This window comes from Cupressus sempervirens, chromosome 6 (assembly GCF_028749045.1).
Source record: "Cupressus sempervirens isolate cs-2001-9-10 chromosome 6, ASM2874904v1, whole genome shotgun sequence".
Classification (NCBI taxonomy): domain Eukaryota; kingdom Viridiplantae; phylum Streptophyta; class Pinopsida; order Cupressales; family Cupressaceae; genus Cupressus; species Cupressus sempervirens.
The window spans coordinates 540,209,057-540,226,587 of NC_143123.1; the positions used below are offsets into that span (position 1 = coordinate 540,209,057).

General features: G+C 34.7%; 1 protein-coding gene across 1 annotated transcript in view; it reads left to right on the top strand.

Annotated features, from left to right (window-relative positions):
* Nucleotides 1–17,531, top strand: part of LOC149553385 (long chain acyl-CoA synthetase 9, chloroplastic-like) — a 175,786-nt gene that overhangs the window by 67,098 nt on the left and 91,157 nt on the right. The window contains exons 5-8 of the mRNA XM_089788852.1: nucleotides 10,326–10,598; nucleotides 16,688–16,819; nucleotides 16,964–17,137; nucleotides 17,259–17,488. Of these exons, the coding sequence (XP_089644978.1) occupies nucleotides 10,326–10,598; nucleotides 16,688–16,819; nucleotides 16,964–17,137; nucleotides 17,259–17,488 (809 nt within the window). The remainder of the gene's footprint in view (nucleotides 1–10,325; nucleotides 10,599–16,687; nucleotides 16,820–16,963; nucleotides 17,138–17,258; nucleotides 17,489–17,531) is intronic.

The following is a 17,531-nucleotide window of genomic DNA, read 5'->3' on the forward strand; positions in this document are numbered from 1 at the left end:
GAAGCCAGTTAGGGTTTCAGCCATTGGAGGATCTTTGGGGACGAAAACCCTCATTGGTTACACAATTTTGAGGCTGTGAGATACCAGCTGAATTATTGCTGATTGTGGGCTTTACTTTAGAAGTCCAATCTTGTACTTTACGGTGGAGATTATTTGAGTACAATAGTTGATGTATTATTGTACTTGCAATAGCTGATGTATTGTTGCATTTGATGGAGAAGTTACTTTAGCAGCTGATTTATTGCTGAGATTGATTATGTTATTGAGTAGGATCATTATAGACCTTCATAATCTATTGTCATGGAGGTTGATTAGCCTATTTGAGTCTCATGTTTTTGCTCATACCTTTCAATTGAGGAGGCCAATCATTCTAGGTATTGTTGCATTCAATTCCTATCGTTGAGACAATCGTTTTAGGGGAAAATTGGAAGGCGTTTGGTGCTGCAATTAATTATCTAAATTTTTACTAGGCAAGAACAGGGGCAACAACTTGAGTATTTCGATTTGAGCTTGGAAGGTGCCTATCACATTGGATTTTTATTGTTTCTTCATCAACAACATTGGGCATCATCATTACCAGGTTCTTCTTGCATTCACCAAGGGTCTGTTTGGTTCGTGGAATTTAAAAAACCTGGATTTCTACAAACCTTGGTTTAGCCAAATCAAGATTTTTTTAAATCTTCATTCCAATTTTTGGGATTTTACTTGAACCGTTTGTTTCACTTAGAAGATGCATGTGAAGACACATTTTTATGTGTAAGCTTGGAGTTGAAGGCAAATTTCAAAAAGTAGTCCAATCTATTATTTTTACACTCCTTAAAAAACATAACCAGGTTTTGATTTTCAATTCCTACTTGCTAGTAGGAAGTTAGAAAACCTAGTTTTGAGGCAAGATTGGAAGTCCGGTATGCTAATTCCATTTTGCCAATTTTGAAACAAACACAAAATTTTGAAATGCGGAGTTTGAAAAAGCCAATTCTTGTCATCTTCCAAGAAACAAACGGACCTTAAGTAGTTTGCATTGTCATCATAGGCATTTTAATTGCTGCTATAAGTGAATACTCAGAAAATCAAATTTGACACTATTGTCAAACAATTGTAAGCCAAGAGTTTTGACCAATTCATAGCATCATTGTAGTAGACATTTTATTGCAAAGAAGGAGATATAAGTTGTTGGTCAACTACTATTGTAATTGAACATGTTATTGCCATTCATGATCAACTTATTAGTTTGCATGCAAATTGTTTGTCAAAATGTCAATTCACTATAGGTTCTCTTTTTTGGCATAAATAATGTTATAATTATGCATACAAATGTTTGTTAAAATACCACTTGGCTATAAGTGCATAAATGTCATCTTAGGTTGCATCCAAAGTGTTTGTCATTATTACTAGTTGCTATAGCTGCATATTGCAAGTAGTTTCAGTCACATATATGCATTGAATGTTGTCAAAATAAGTTGCATATTCATGTTAGTTCATTGTTTTGTCAATTTAGAGTCATTTGTAAACATTCTTATTGATGCCAATTGAAGAAAAGAGTCATTAAAGAAAACTGAAATGTTATATCAGTCATATGACCCTTGTATGTGAAGTGTTTGACGAAATTCTTCAAGTCTTCAATTAGCATTTTAAGGTCAGATTTGAGTAGGGTCATTACAGTTGGTTTCTTTGCGACATGATTAGATCACTTCCTACCAGGAGTTTGTGGATCGTCTGATCGAGAGATTTGATAGGAAGGATTCAGAGGTGTACTTCTGTGAGTTGGCTCAGTTGAAGCAGTCTGGTGGATTGGAGAGCTATATTAGTGAGTTCTAGAGGCTTTCGGTCATGGTTTATGATATTTCGGAGCGCAAGTGAGTGATGTTATTCATGGAGGGATTGACTGAGCCACTCTATGGATGGGTGAAGTCATTAGACCCATCTTCTCTACAATTAGCGATGAGGAAAGCACATGATTTGAAGTCCTCTTCTCGAGGTAAGGTTGCTTTGAAATCTTCTGCTATCCCGCTTGACGATGAGGAGTCCCCACCTGTTGTTGAGGACAAGGGCAAGTCAGTGAAGAGATCTGATGACACTTCTAGAGATGGTTTGAGGAGGTGTCAACTTTGCTTTTTGTGCAAGGGGCCTTTCTCTAGGGGTCATACTTGTGCGTTAAGGCAAAAGGGAGTGACGAATCGTGGTATGTGGGTTTACATTGATATGATTGAGGATGAGTCATCACAACAGCATGAGGATGTCGATGAAGATGATCATTTAGATGATAGCGTTTATATTGTGATGAGTATTTACAGTTTGGTATTTGACTCACATGTCCAGAATTTGTATCGGGTACAGAGTTGGCCTGAGCCTAAGTTGGATTGTTTGCAGGATGATTGGGTAGGCATAATGAAGGAGAGTGTGTTGAGATCTCCTATGAATTTGCCAGTTAGTGATGTTCCAACTTTTACATCATCAACACAGATATTCGGTGCATGTTGCAGGTTATGTTATGGGTCTTGATGATGGCATTGGCTTTCAGTTGGTTTAGTGAGGACGGGGACATCACTTACTTCTTGTGGGATCCCAGTGGAGGTTTTTCTTTCCTATCGGATTGCTTGAGGACAAACAATTTCGGGGAGGGAGGACTGTAATGTCCCTGTTTTTGGCCAGTTTGTGCAGTTGATTGAGTTAGCTCATCATAGCGACCCTCGTGAGCTGACAGAGTGTTTTTGGGGGTCTCAGTTGGTTACTTACTATTTTTAGTAAGTCTATTATGGGCAATTGCTATTTTTAGCAACGCAGTGGATGGCTTGGCAGTTGGTCATCACTTGCGGTTGATCAAGTTAATAATTACATGAGCTCTTATTTATTTATTCATTGAGTTGCATTATTATAATAATGTTTATATTATTATAATGTCTTAAAAAGAATTTTCTAAAAAGCAAGTTTTGAAAGTTTCTAGTGTTGTGTTCTTTTGGGAAACTTCCACATTTTCTGAAGTGGAATTTTATGGAAACTTTTGCCAACAAAAAGCTTATAAATGAGAGCTATTTTCATCGGGAAAAAACACGTTGGAAAAATATATATATTTTTTGTGCCTTTGTGGCTTTTTCTGATCTCTGACTTGTGAGCCCTGGCTGAAGTATAAGGGTTTCGTCTGAGAAGTTCTTGGCATTTGTATTGAAGTATACGATTGGCCAACATTCTCCTAATGTATTCCTATAGCTAAGGAAAATAATCTTGAATATCATATTTTCTTTGCTTGAATTTCTTGGCTGAGGGCTTGAAGAAGTCAGAGAATCATCATTGGCAATTGTGTTGAGGTAAGCAATTGTCGTAATTCTCCAACTGTGTTCACTGTGGCTATGGAGATGGGTATTTTGAATGAAATTGATTGTAATGTGTGCATTTGGAAATCGATTTGATAATCTTTGCCTGTTGTTTTTTACTACTTGGGCTGCGTCTGAGATTGTATCAACTAGACGTCAAGCTGAGAGTTGGTTTGCTACTAGACTTGGGATTTGACAGGGAGAAATAACACAGATTGGCAATTTGCATTGTCACATGTCCTATCTATGCAACTGGCGTTCTGCATTGTAGGTGGGTGTCATTCTTTTCCTGGCCGTGTTTTGTTTTGGAGACCATTCGAATTAATATTAGGTCATTTGACAATGTTCTTGGCTTGCGTTCAGGATATTAGGGAAGATGATGTGTTAAGGATTCAACTCTGATTTATTCTAGGCTATTCTTTCAACTAGCAATTGCAAGGACTGTGCTACGGATAAAATCAGGTTCATTGTTGTTGTTGATTACTGAGAATTTGGTTCTTGTTATGTTTTTAGATTCTATTTTCCTTCAATAAAATTATATGTAATATGAAGCTGAATTGTTAGACTCAACATTTGCCATGTACTTCTGATAATTACTGAAAATTAAATAAAACAAAGACAAACAGTAATATTGTTCATTGACATTGGCAATTCTGTTGGAAGCATACTTAGAGTTTTTACACTGATCACACATTGCTTGACTTGGTAGACTTAAACCATACTCAATTCCTACTATGAACTTACTAGATTACTAATTTCCAGATTGCAATTTCATCTTAATTCTGATAGGATATTTTTTTCTTGCAAATTACTCTTAAAGTCCACTTTACAAGAACTACACCACTCATCTTTGCCAATCTTGGCCATCCTTGATGATCCTTGGTGTAATCCATCCAACTTTCATTATGCCAATTAAAAGATGCATGCTCTTTGTTTTTAAAGAGTTTTCTAAATGAAGGTAAGAACAATGATGATTTCTAAGTATTTAGACACCTCTTGGCATAGGGGCTATGCCTCCATAATCTCAGAGGCATATGAGTTTGATGCCTTTGTACTATGGAGCATATGTCTTACACAATGTTCTCCTTATCGCAATTCATAAGTTTTTAAGAGCATTTAAAGATCAAGAAACATAACCAAATTATAAGACACGACTTCATGCAAGATTACTATCACAGACCATCATTAGTTCATACTTGCTTGCATATAATATTCAAGGCTGATTGGACCATAGAAACAAGAGAGATAAATGAATGATAATTTGCTATCAGCTAACAATAATAACATGGACAAGGATTTCAAGAAATACAACCTGACAAAAGGCTGCGATGTAAATATCTCATGCTTCTTACTGCCTGAGCTATAGTCTCCAATGAGTCCCACTCGTTTTGCACAGTTTAAGTAAGCTAGTAAAACAAGGAAAAAATTGTTGAGAAGATTAGTTCTGGTCGCTCACTGCAGAACGTCAATAGTATTTGGATGAATTTAGATCACTTCGTTCATTGTCTATGATCACCAACTATATAGAAAGACTTAGGTTTTACAGAAATAAATGGGCACAAGGAGGAGCTACATGCATGAATAAAAATGCAAGGTGGCGAGGTGCACATTTGCAATCTTGGCAAAAATATGAAAAATAAAGAAGGCCAAAATATTAAATAGAACATAAGAGGCCGCTAGACTATATGAGATAAATTAATTTGATTTGGTACTTGGTCTTCTCACTCATTATTATAGATAATACTCATAATATCTAAGTGTACTTGTACACGTTGTTCATAGACATGTACACGTATGCATTACTTTAGAATATATGTATACATATATGTACATATGCATTGAGGCATATGTATACATGTATGTACATGAGTTACTCCAAGGTAAGTGTATACATATGTATATGTATAATGGAATACGTACAATATACTTAGGTATAGTGGGTATTATATATAGTATAACATATTCGTCATCAAATGGTGCATAACTCCCAGGTTCAAATTTGAAGGTAAAATTTGATTTCTCTTATTGTTCATATGACTATATATATATATATATCTTTTGATTAGGTGACCTAATCAACTCATGGTGGACACTTGGTATCATTTAGTTTGTCCCAATCTGCATATTTTTTCCTGGCCAAAGTGGTTTAGACGGGTACTTGATACCTTGGTGGTAGGCTAGTGCTTGTGCCCTAATCCCTCTCCATCAATGCTTCCCCCCCTTCGCCGTGCCTTCAAGAAGTAAACAACAAGGTGAAAGCATACTTCTAGCTCATCTAATTGTAATCATATCAATAATCATATGAACCAACCATTTCTAATTCATAGGAACTCATAACGAATAACCAATTTAACCAACCATTTCTAATTCATAGGAATTCATAACGAATAACCTATATTTCCAAATTATATGTACTTATAATGAATAACCAATTTAACCAACCTTTTTCAATTCACAAGGGTTCATAATGAATAATCAAATTAATTATCCATTTTCAATTTTATATGAAATCCCAATGGCTATATGTAAAGTTTTTAAATCTTAACAAAAAAATGGGATGTAACATAGCTGGCAACAAAAAAACCAGATATGGAGCTGGCAAATAAGGTTATGGAAAATCTGCCAAAATCAAAACCCACGCAGCCTGTAAATAGTATAATCAAAAGGGCATCTACTATGAAAAGACAAGTTTGTAGAATCGCAAACCCAGAGAATTCATGGCCCTTATATGCTGTTCCACAAGATGATCAGGAATATGGTATTGCTAAAGAAAAATCCCCTACACAGTCAAAGACCTCTTTCAATAAAAAACCATGGCCTTACACAAAAGAATTTGCGACCATTATTATCAAAGAGATGATAGAGCTCATTGAAACTTCAAGCAAACAAGAAATAACATATGGAGCATGTGATACATAGAAAAGATCAGAGATACAATGTAAGCTACGGGATATAAAAACATAAAAGGGTCCTTAAAAATACTTGTGAAAGGTCACGATCTATCTGCAAAAAATCTCAGGAATTCCAAGAAATTTTCAGGGAATCCCTGATAGAAACCCTTGGCAATATTTCAACAACTTGCAAATGAGACAAATGTAATGTGAGAGTAAAAGTTGCCTGTAGAAATTATGCAGATCTATATCAAGAAGCCACAAAGAGACCTAAAAAACTCCAAGAGCCCTAGTAGCTTGGTGGTGCGACAACAGATGTGATGACCCCTTCTCAAATCTGTTCCATAATGGGGTTGAGATGGAAAGTGAGAGATCATGAATTTAGCATAAGAGATTGTTATTTATTTATCAAACTAATAATAATTATTTATTTTGTAAAACCGTCTCTATATTATTTGATAGATGAGCCTTTCTTGGTCTTCTCATATCCCATAATGAATGATAGAATTACTGTGCTTAGGTGGAAACTAACTCCAAGAGACTCCCTCATGAACAAAGGAAGTGGTGGGAATCTTCTCCTCACTGTGCCCAAATTACTCCACCTTTCACAAACTCCCCCTTCATTATGGATATGGGAAAAATACAAGATTAGTCACCTATCCATAATGTATGAACAGATTTATTGCATTAAAATCAATATTTTATTTATTAATCTATAAATGAATTCCCTTGATTAACTTCTATTATTTCCTAACATTATTCCTTAGATTTCTTATCCGTACTGAAGTACTCGAATTACATTTAAATGTATTTTAAAATTATAAATATTAATAATACAAATTTGGTACTTAGCAGAGCCTTGCCGTTGACTGAGCAAGGAGAGATGACCACTCCCTCGTATGTTGCTATTGGATTTCAACCTTCCCAATATACATCTACAATGAGTTTGTAGTTAATATGCATCAATATTTTAATAATGGATGGAGATAAGTATACCACTTGGGTTGAATTCAATTCTTCCCGAGATTATCACTGTGTTGTTTCTAATCGCAAAGAACTATCGCCACTAAATCCAAATTTTCTTTCAATCGATTGAAATTCTATATTGTCTATGCCTACTCCCTCCAGTGTTATTGCACATTAATATTTGCAAGACCAATGGGTGTGATTGTTTGCAAATGACATGTCTTTGGAGTGATTGCCAACATCGTTTGGTTTTGTCTTGCATAGCGTTCACTAATTATCTCTACCATGTAACCTTTGACGTTAGGTGCTCTTAGCGTTTAGTTTCCCTTATCTCCGCCATGTCACCCTTCACCAATCATTACCGTCATGTAGTGTTTACTATTCAGGATGACTTATATGCATAATATGTACGCTTAATGTTTATTGAATTAGATGCATTAAGATTGTTCGAGTGCTCCATGGTAAGGGTGTTAGTTGTATCGACCAAGGTAAGCTTAGTGAATTAAAAAAATATGCTTATTATAATTTTATTGATTATTATTAAGAATATTAATTAATTCAATTATAACAATTTATGTTATTATTATTATTATTTTTTGATAGGTAATGGGCCAAAGCCCAGATTAATTGTTATTATTTATTATGATTTAATTAATTAGTATTATGTATTAAGCTCGAGTAGACTTGAACCCAAGACCTCCCACATGAGAGACTCACAAGTTACCATTGTGTTGTAGGCTCTTGCCTAACAATTATTATTGGGGATACTTAATTATATATTTAGAATACTAAGTGTGTGTGTGTATCGATTAATTATAATTGATTGTAATTTAATTAATTTCAAAGAAAACTAATAAACTTGATATTGCTATTAGCATATTCATATTGTAATTGAGAACTAATTATAATTGATTATCCATACATTTTAGAATTTTATCCAAGCAACTATATTGGTTCATGCATCAAAGGTGGTTCGTGACAGCAGAAGTATGGAAAATGAAGTTAATAAAATATTGAGGAGTGTTTTCCTTAGGGGTTGAAGTGGATCTGCCTTCATTGAAGGCATTTTCTTTTGCCTTTTCCTTTTTTTCTCATATGTTATGTCGTGGGTGAAAGGCATTATAGCCCTAGTGAAGAAGAATGTAATTTTATGTCGATGGTATAATAAGGCCATGACTTATGCTATATAGGTGAGAGGCTGAAGCCAAGATTAATTATTATTATATGTTGTGATTAATTATTAATATTTATTTTAATATATTAAGCTTGAGTAGACTCAAACCCAAGACCTCCCAGATAAGAGGCTCACAATTTACCATTGTGTTGTAGGCTCTTGCCATATATATATATATATACTTTAAGTAATAAAGATATTCCTTAATAAATATACATTTATAAATTTATAATTTTTTATTTATTTTTTCATTCTTCATAGTTGTAATTAATATTTATTAAATATTGTTTTGTAAAGTATATAATAAATATTAAATTAAGAGTGAAATAATAGAGGAAACATGTGCCTTGTGGAACAAGTTCAACAAAGGGAATAAGACTTGCATTTATGAGAAGACCTTGTCATGGGGAAGGCTATTCTCAGTTTGAAGACAAGTGGAGGGAATGTAGGAGCCTAGAGACAATCTAGGGGAAGGTTGGAGAATTTTTTGCTTGTCATCATTAATGACTTGTTTTTTTTTTACCATTTCACCCTTATTGAGGACTTTTGGAGGAAGTTTGGTGCCTAGATTTTAGCCATCTCTGTCGAATCTGACCAAGAATTTAAGTCCCATTCTCATGCAACTGCTTCTGGGAGAAGCATAAAAGATTGTAAACAACTCATTTTGAACATTATGCATTTTTCTGTTTTTAGTGACTTTTTAGGGTCCTTAACAGATTTCTGCATATTTTGTAACTCATCTTGGACATGTACGACAGTGGATACCTTGGTGGTTAATAGAGATAAAGCAATATTTTTGCCTCCTCATTTTCTGTTTTATTGTGTGCATGATAGTTGATTGATATGATTACTTGAGAAGTTTTCTTCAATTTCCTTGTAATTTTGTCTTAATGATAGCACCATTTTGCAGAATGTATGTATACTGCAGGTCATAAGATATGTTAAATGCAGATTCCTAGCTACGAGAGAGAGCTTTCCTTCTAGAGATTGATAATCCTAACCTTCATATGAAATGCTTATGCGGAGATATACTAAGATTGAGTTGTATACTTCAAGCTTTGTTGTTGATTAACTTGTTATGCAGGTTGTGTTACAGGTTTGAAGTACGTTTGATACAACACCCTGGGTTTAGATTTTATTTCTGTCATCTTTCTTTCCCTTTCCCTCTGAAAGATTTTGAGACTTCAGGTGAAGTATCTTATATAGGAACCGGCCCAGAATCTGGAGATTCACTCCAATTTTGGGAAACCCACTTTCCAAGAGTGTTTCCATGTTTCTCTAGGAGGCAAAGTTCTGTAACTAGGGTGCACTTTTGAGAGATAACAGGCACCATGACGCAGTTGCAGTCAACGTCAGGAGGAATGGTGTTGGGAGCCAAGGCATTGTAAGAAGTCATTGTCAGGAGCAACCTATGCAAATTTGATATTTATAAAAGTAAATTAAAACATTTCAGTTATTCAGATTAACACATTTCAGAAATACAGTTACTGCTCTTAACATTTCTGTTATTCATATAATAACATTGATAAGTTGATCATCATATACGTTATTGATTATAGAACCCTGAGACATAATATTGGAGTTCAATTGATATTTTAGTTTCATAGAAAGCAATAAACAAATGAAATTTAAAAAAAATATAATTTCACTTATTGACAAAACACATGGCATATGAATTTTTTTTATCAAAATGCCCAAAAGTTGCAGTTTTTAACTAGAAAATGACAACTATAGAGAAAATTAGATATATTAATATGCAACTGTCTCTAATCAGCTTCCCCTAACACTGCATCACTAATGAAATTCAAACAACTATAGATATAATTGATGTTTTTTTTAATAGTCTTTCTTATTTAATAGTCTCTCTGTAAAACTAAAAAAATCCTCTACCAAGTTAATGTTTTTTTTATATTGCCATGTTCCCTGGATTTTTGGCCCCTAATGAATTGATATTCTAAAATGTCTATTCTTGTGTTGGAACAGACAGAAGTGTCCACAATCATATGTGATCGTAAGCAGTTACAAAAGCTTATTGACATAAGCAGCCATTTGGGTACTGTCAAGCGCATTGTCTACATGGAAGATAAAGGCATTATTAATGATTCCTCTCTATCAAGAACTAGTGGGCATTGGACTGTTTCTTCCTTTTCTGAAGTTGAGAGTCTTGGACGACAAATTCAACCTAAATCAAATTTACCTGTACCGGCTGACATTGCAGTTATTATGTATACAAGTGGTAGCACAGGAGTGCCGAAGGTAGGTAAATTGAGTGTCTTGGGTTAGTAGCTTAAATATGTATGCTTACTATTTTTGACTTTTTTTCTGGCTGAGACTGCTGTTATTAAGTGTTATCACAGATTCGTCTAAGGTTGGTAAATCAAATGTCTTAGTTTTATAATTCAAAGAAAAATAGTTACTGCTCTTAACTTTTTTATATGCTTTCCTAATCTGGATAACTCTTTCCTGTATTTTCCTTTTTGTTGTCACATTTAATTTTGTCTTATTTGCAATTTTTAACTTTTGAAATGAAGTAAAATGTCGTTTAACAGTTGTAAAGTTAAACTCTTCTTTCTAGTGATTGGGTTGAGATTTTACTGGCTTACACTTAAATAAGGGTTCATCCCTTGCATTCGCTTTTTCCCATGTCAGTTTAAACATATTTTAAATGCACTGAGGAATTCTGAAACTTTTGAATCAAGAAAAGAGTGATTTCATAGTTGTAACTTGTAAGCGTGCCTCTATGGAGAGCCTTTATGTAGGACTGGGATCCTTTATGTAAATCACCACCAGCTAAAGGGTGACTGAACTTGTATGGCACAAAACTTGGAAGGGCATCCGCAAGGATTTTATGTTTGATAACTAGGAGATAATTTTCCATAGCAAGTTAAATTCTGATATTGCTATCAGGATTTAATTGTGTAGTTTATGAGTCAAACTCATTGACCCATGTTTCATGAGTAGTGGATTCACAAAAATTCATCTCTCATGAGAATAAATGAAACACTCAGTACTCATTGGATCTTGGTGATGCTCACAAAGGTGAAGCACCGGGATTTCCTGAGAGGTCATTGTAACATCCACTTTTCCTGGGTCCTAACCAACAACTAACATATCAAAGAAATACAGTTATTACTTCATATTTATAGGAAGACAGTTATATCAGTTATGTTCATGAGAATGAGATTAACAGTTACAATCACTTAAACGGAAATCTCATAACTAACAATTGAAGATACCATCAATGAATTTACCAAAGAATTTAAAATCTACATACTATAGAATTCAAAACCGAAAAACTGTCTATATATGCTTGTGCAAAACCCAAGTTAGTGTATAAAATACCTCTTAAAGAACAAATAGCTATACTATTTTATCGTAATGACAAATACCAATATATCATCTATGGCATCAAATACCACTGTATCATTTAGGGCATCAATACCACCGTATCATTTAGGGCATCAAATACTATTGTATCATTTAGGGCATCAAATACCACTATATCATTTTGGGCATCAAACACCACTGTATCATTCTTTTCCTTTCTATTGCTAACTATGGCAATAACATTCAGTTAGAAGGTGCACTCATATTCGTTATTCAAATAAATGAAGACAGAAATAACAATCCATTAGATAAACCTATCTCTTGCATATAGCTATATTTCATGTTCAATTGGAAGATCAACCGATCTAACTGGTTACCAATTATATTGACGAGAAAAGCTGCTTTCAATAAAGAAAAATAATTGAAATGATGATTTAAACCAATCCATCTTATCTTCTTGCTTGAATAAACATCATAAAAGTAAATTACTTGTTGCCAATAAATGTTTGAATGTTTAACTTGTTTTTGTCTGATGCACGTCTTGACATCTTGTGGAGAGGGGAAACATTCTCAGGGGCTTAACCTCCCAACCACAGACCTTAAACTCATCCCTACACTTTCTTTAACTAGAAAGGCCTTCCCTACTCGGAATAGACATAGAACACTTTGTCAGCCATTGAGCATCTTGGTACTTAATCACAGCACTCGACTTTACAACAGAGAATGAATTGGACATGCATGAGCTATTAAATAATTTTTTAAAAGTAATAAATTTGTTGAATCAATTCTGATTCTGTTTTACTTGTTCTTGCAGGACTTTCTCTCACCTCTTCACCCTCTTTCTTGGCCATCCAGTCGAGTGAGTCCTAGGTGTCAAATCTTAGAGTAATCCAACTCTCTTGCTAAACCTTTGCTGGTGTAAAGAATAATATATTTTCAGACTCGTCATAATATAGTTTTGATGACTTGAGAACTTTTCTTTAAAGACTTCAAGGAAATAGTTTGATTTTGGAATTTGACTGTATCAGAGACGTTTATGCATAATATATACAATTGATCTCAATTTAACATAGAAAGAGTGGACTCATTGAATGTCTATTCGATTTTGCAATTCAACAATGATTCATGGAATTTATTGACACATATCTTACTGTTATAAACTTGATTGCAAATATTTATATAACAAAATACGACTTGGAATGGTTGACCACATAACCTAATAAGGGAGACGTGAGTTTGGCTTGACTCTAAGCAGCCAACTCCTCTTGACGTGAGTCTCCAAATTGTAGAGCTCAGAGTAAACAGTAACTACGTTTTGTCCTCAATCATTCGCAGCAAATAATGATAAAAGGAAACATAAGAGAGAGAGAGGTATAAAATGTAGAACACTGGTTATTGGTTCTTCCAACTTATATATAAAAGAAGGCATTCAAAAATAATAAAAGCTTCCAAGAAGCTGCGACTCTTGAGCAGTTATAAAAAGAAGAAGAATTGTCTTCTTGAGTCACCGATAAAAATGCCAAGTGTACATTCTTGCCTCTTATAAGGAAGTAAATAAATATGGAAGAGAACTCGAAGGTTATTTATTCAAAAGGATAATATATATATATATATATATATATATATATATATATATTTGCACATATATATTATTATGATGGCATCATATTTAATATTTATCCAAGGTTGTACCTACTAAGATATGCATATCTAAATATGTGTATCACTTAGAAGATTATTTATCTCCATATCTTCTCGAGGTCTACGCATATTTAGATATACATATTTTAATAGATATAAGCTTGTATAAACTAATACTATGGTGTCACCTTATTTTTATATCTATGTGCATGTATATGTATAGATGTGTGTGTGTGTGTGTATTATATTGAAGTGATGAGAATGTCAATCATAAACCATTAAAGGTATGCACTTTTGATTAAGTTAAAATGTTTTAAAGATTATCCAATAGCTCATGCATGTTCAATGTATGTATCCTGTTATGCAGTCGTTGGGTCTTCAACCATGGTGATTCAAGATTCATACCCATTTACCCAGTGATGGTGATGCCCTTGCACCCGATTCTTTTCTGACAATGCTTCCACCCCTTTGACGTGCTCTCTACAAGGAAATTCTCCACAGTTAAATCATATTACCATAAGAAGTTATTAATCATAAATGGTCATTATGGCTAACAGCCTTTTCAATTTTCATGCATTCATGATAAATAACCAACTATAAAATAACTTTAAAGTATCATCATAACGGTTAACTAGCATGTCATCTTTATATGAAATTATAATGATTAACCAGCTTACCATTTCACATGATTATAACAAATTTTAACTGTCAACTAGCTTTACGTGAAACCTTAATGGCTATATGAACATTTTAAATTGGGTAAAAAATTGGGATGTAATAGTCACCCATCCTAGTACTACTCCATCTTGAGCACCCTTAACTACGAAGTTCCCTCCATGGTTAAACTCACTCTGCTTGCAAACAAATTTGCAATACCTTCATCGAGTGTTGTGCCTTATGAACCATTCATTAGAAAGTCCGTTAAACTGTGGAAAAATATCTCCTACTTATCAATTGATGAGCTTGGAACTCTGCAGTTAAGCATGCTCAAGTTGGGGTAGTACTAGGATGGGTAACATCCTAGGAAGTCTCGGTGCTTCACCTTTGTGAGCATCACCTAGATCCAATGAGTACTAAGTGTTCCATTTATTCTCATGAGGGATGGATTTGAAAGATCTTTGATGGATCTCTGCTGCAAATCTGCTGTAGATTTATTTTATTTTTGTTTTTTCTATTTATTAATGTTTTCTTGTAGAACTAGACGGAAATGTAGAAGAGTTTGTTTGTTTTTGCATTTTTGATGATTATTCAACATAGAAATGAGAAGGAGCAAATGATATGAAAAGAGTCTGAAAATAAATAACAATATTTAGCAAAATCAGAATTGATACAAATCGTACCAGGTAGATCTCTGAATTATAGAGCCAAATAAAGGATCCAGTACATTTTCCCTAACAATGACGCCAAACTGGCTGATGGAAAAGGATTGTGAACATGCAAACATCTGCTGCTGATTATCCGACTCTCTATATTTCAAAGTGTTGCAAATGGCGGCTACTGCTGCAAGGCTCACTTTCCCATGTACCAATAATCGTGCCCAGCTAAACAATACTGTAGACCCAAGCTGAAATGGCGTCCTCCTTCCTTGATAACAGCTGATACCACTGAAAATTCCAAGACCAAATACTGTTGAGGGTTACGTCCCAGCCAGTAAATACCCTGGGGTTTGCGTCCCAGAATAAAATCGCCCAAGCAGAGCAAATTTGTAAACAAGTTTAAAATGCATAATATGAATGAGGAATGGCACCTCCATCTCCTTATAACCCCTTCCAAAGCAAATCGAACCCTAAAGTGACTCCAAAAGGCGTTGGGTTACAAAAGTGATTTAAGTCTTATTTAAAGTGGCAATGTTACTAAAAATGACCCTTTTTCTCCATAGACATAAATCCGTTCACTGAATCGCCCTGAGACCAAAGAGAAAGATTTAGAAAAGTTCAAGACCTTTCCAACAAGCTATCACACCAAGGGGTACGCATCCAAATGAGGTCAAAATTCCCCTTATTACTCCAAAATGGCTATTAACTTAGCCTTATTTAATTATTAAACGCTAACTTAGGAAATATTAAAAATATAACCCAAATAGCTACAAAATGCCCAACTGATATCACAAACCATAAAATCATCCTGCCACCTGTCTGTGACTGAAGTCGGAAATCAAGGATCCACTGGCAGTCTCATCCCTAAAATCTAGGGATGCTCCTAAATTTTAGGAAACAAGCTCTATCCCTCTGAAACTGAACCCAAAGAGCAAACTCATGGAAACCCAACCCTATGCATGATCATACCTCCTCAAAAGTAGGAATGAACCCCATAAATATAGGAATTGTCACCTAAAAACAAGGAACGTCTCCCAACTGATCAATAACCGCCAAAACACCAAGTCCCCAACACTGAATAACCATACTGGGTCTCTATCCAACCCTGTCAGCCTACAAGACCCCATAATAAGCTGACTCACATGTCTTTGCTAGACTGAGCTAGAGTGGGGACATGATAGTATTCGTGTGAATCGGTACTCATGAAACATAGGTCAATGAGTTTGACTAAAAAATTACACAGTTAAATCTTGATAGAAATATCACAATTGACTTGATGTGGAAAAATATCTCCCATTCATCAATTGATGAGCTATAGGGGCTTTCTAATGAATGGTTCATAAGTGACAACACTTGATGTGGGTTTTGCTAATGGGGTTGCAAGAAGGTTGGGTTTAAACATGGAGGGAACTCCGTAGTTAGGTGCGCTCAAGTTGGAGTAGTACTGGGATGGGTGACCTCCGAGGAAGTCCTGGTGCTTCACCTCTGTGAGCATTACCTAGATCCAATGAGGCTAAGTGTTCCATTTATTCTCATGAGAGATGGATTCGTGTGAATCACTACTCATTAAACATGTGTCAATGAGTTTGACTCAAATACTACACAATTAAATCCTGATAACAAGATCATGATTTTATGTTTGTGGTGGTGAAACGTTTTCTCTTATGGTTTGTAACTTTGTTATAACAGGCAAAGTAGCTGAATGGTTGTATTCTCCATAGATCCGCATGTTCATGTGGACATTATCTTTAACAGATTTGTTGTACTATTGTAGCCCATGCTTTTTCTCTCATGGAAGATAACTTGCCATTGCCACAATAAGCTATTTTATCTGAGTGCACTTTTTGACTCCATTGATCTACATTTGTTGCTTATGGTCATTAATTTCATTTTCTTCCATTTATATCTCTATAGTTAAGTTTTTATAATCCTATGGATTTGATTTTCTTATCATGCCCCTGAGGCTTTTTCTCTATTTTTCTAGAGCTAATATTTGATTTAGGAGGACAAGGACAAGTAAAATAAAGGGTTTGTATTGCTGTCTGATTATACAATTTACAGGGAGTCATGATGACTCATGGAAATGTGGTAGCAACAATTGCATCAGTAAGAACAATTGTCCCAGAACTTGGTAGTGAAGACATATACTTGGCATATTTACCACTAGCACATATCCTTGAATTAGCAGCGGAGGTATGAAAATACAGTTCCTCTGATTTCCATAGCGATAATTTATCAAACTTTTTTTGGGAGACCATCATGGTCTCAATCTAACCAAGACATTTGCATACCACCGTATATTTACACCGAACTCAATGATAAGCATTGGTTTTGCAGTGCACAATGGTTGCTGCAGGTTGTGCAATTGGTTATGGTTCTCCGTTAACATTGATAGATTCATCAAGCATGATCAAGAAGGGAACCAAAGGGGATGCATCAATGCTTCGACCTACACTGATGACTGCAGTACCGGCAATATTAGATCGTCTTAGAGACGGAGTAAAGAAAAAAGTATGTGTCTTGGAGCGTTTCATATAAAGCATGTTATAATCATATTTTTGAAGATTTATTGAACATATTTCCAAATAATTTTCTATAAGGACTTTCAATGTATGAATTTTGAAAATTACAGGTTGAAACAAAGAGCAAAATGTCCAAGAAACTCTTTGATATTTCCTACAGGCGTAGTTTGGCAGCTATTGAAGGAACTTGGCATGGTGGATGGGCTTTAGAGAAGATACTGTGGGATAAAGTAGTTTTCAGAAAGATACGAGCTATTCTTGGTGGTCATGTTCGTGGTTTACTCTCAGGTGGAGCTCCTCTATCTGAAGATACACAACGTTTCGTTAACATATGCCTTGGGTATTATTTCATGTACCTTACACTTTTTGTACCATGAATAAAT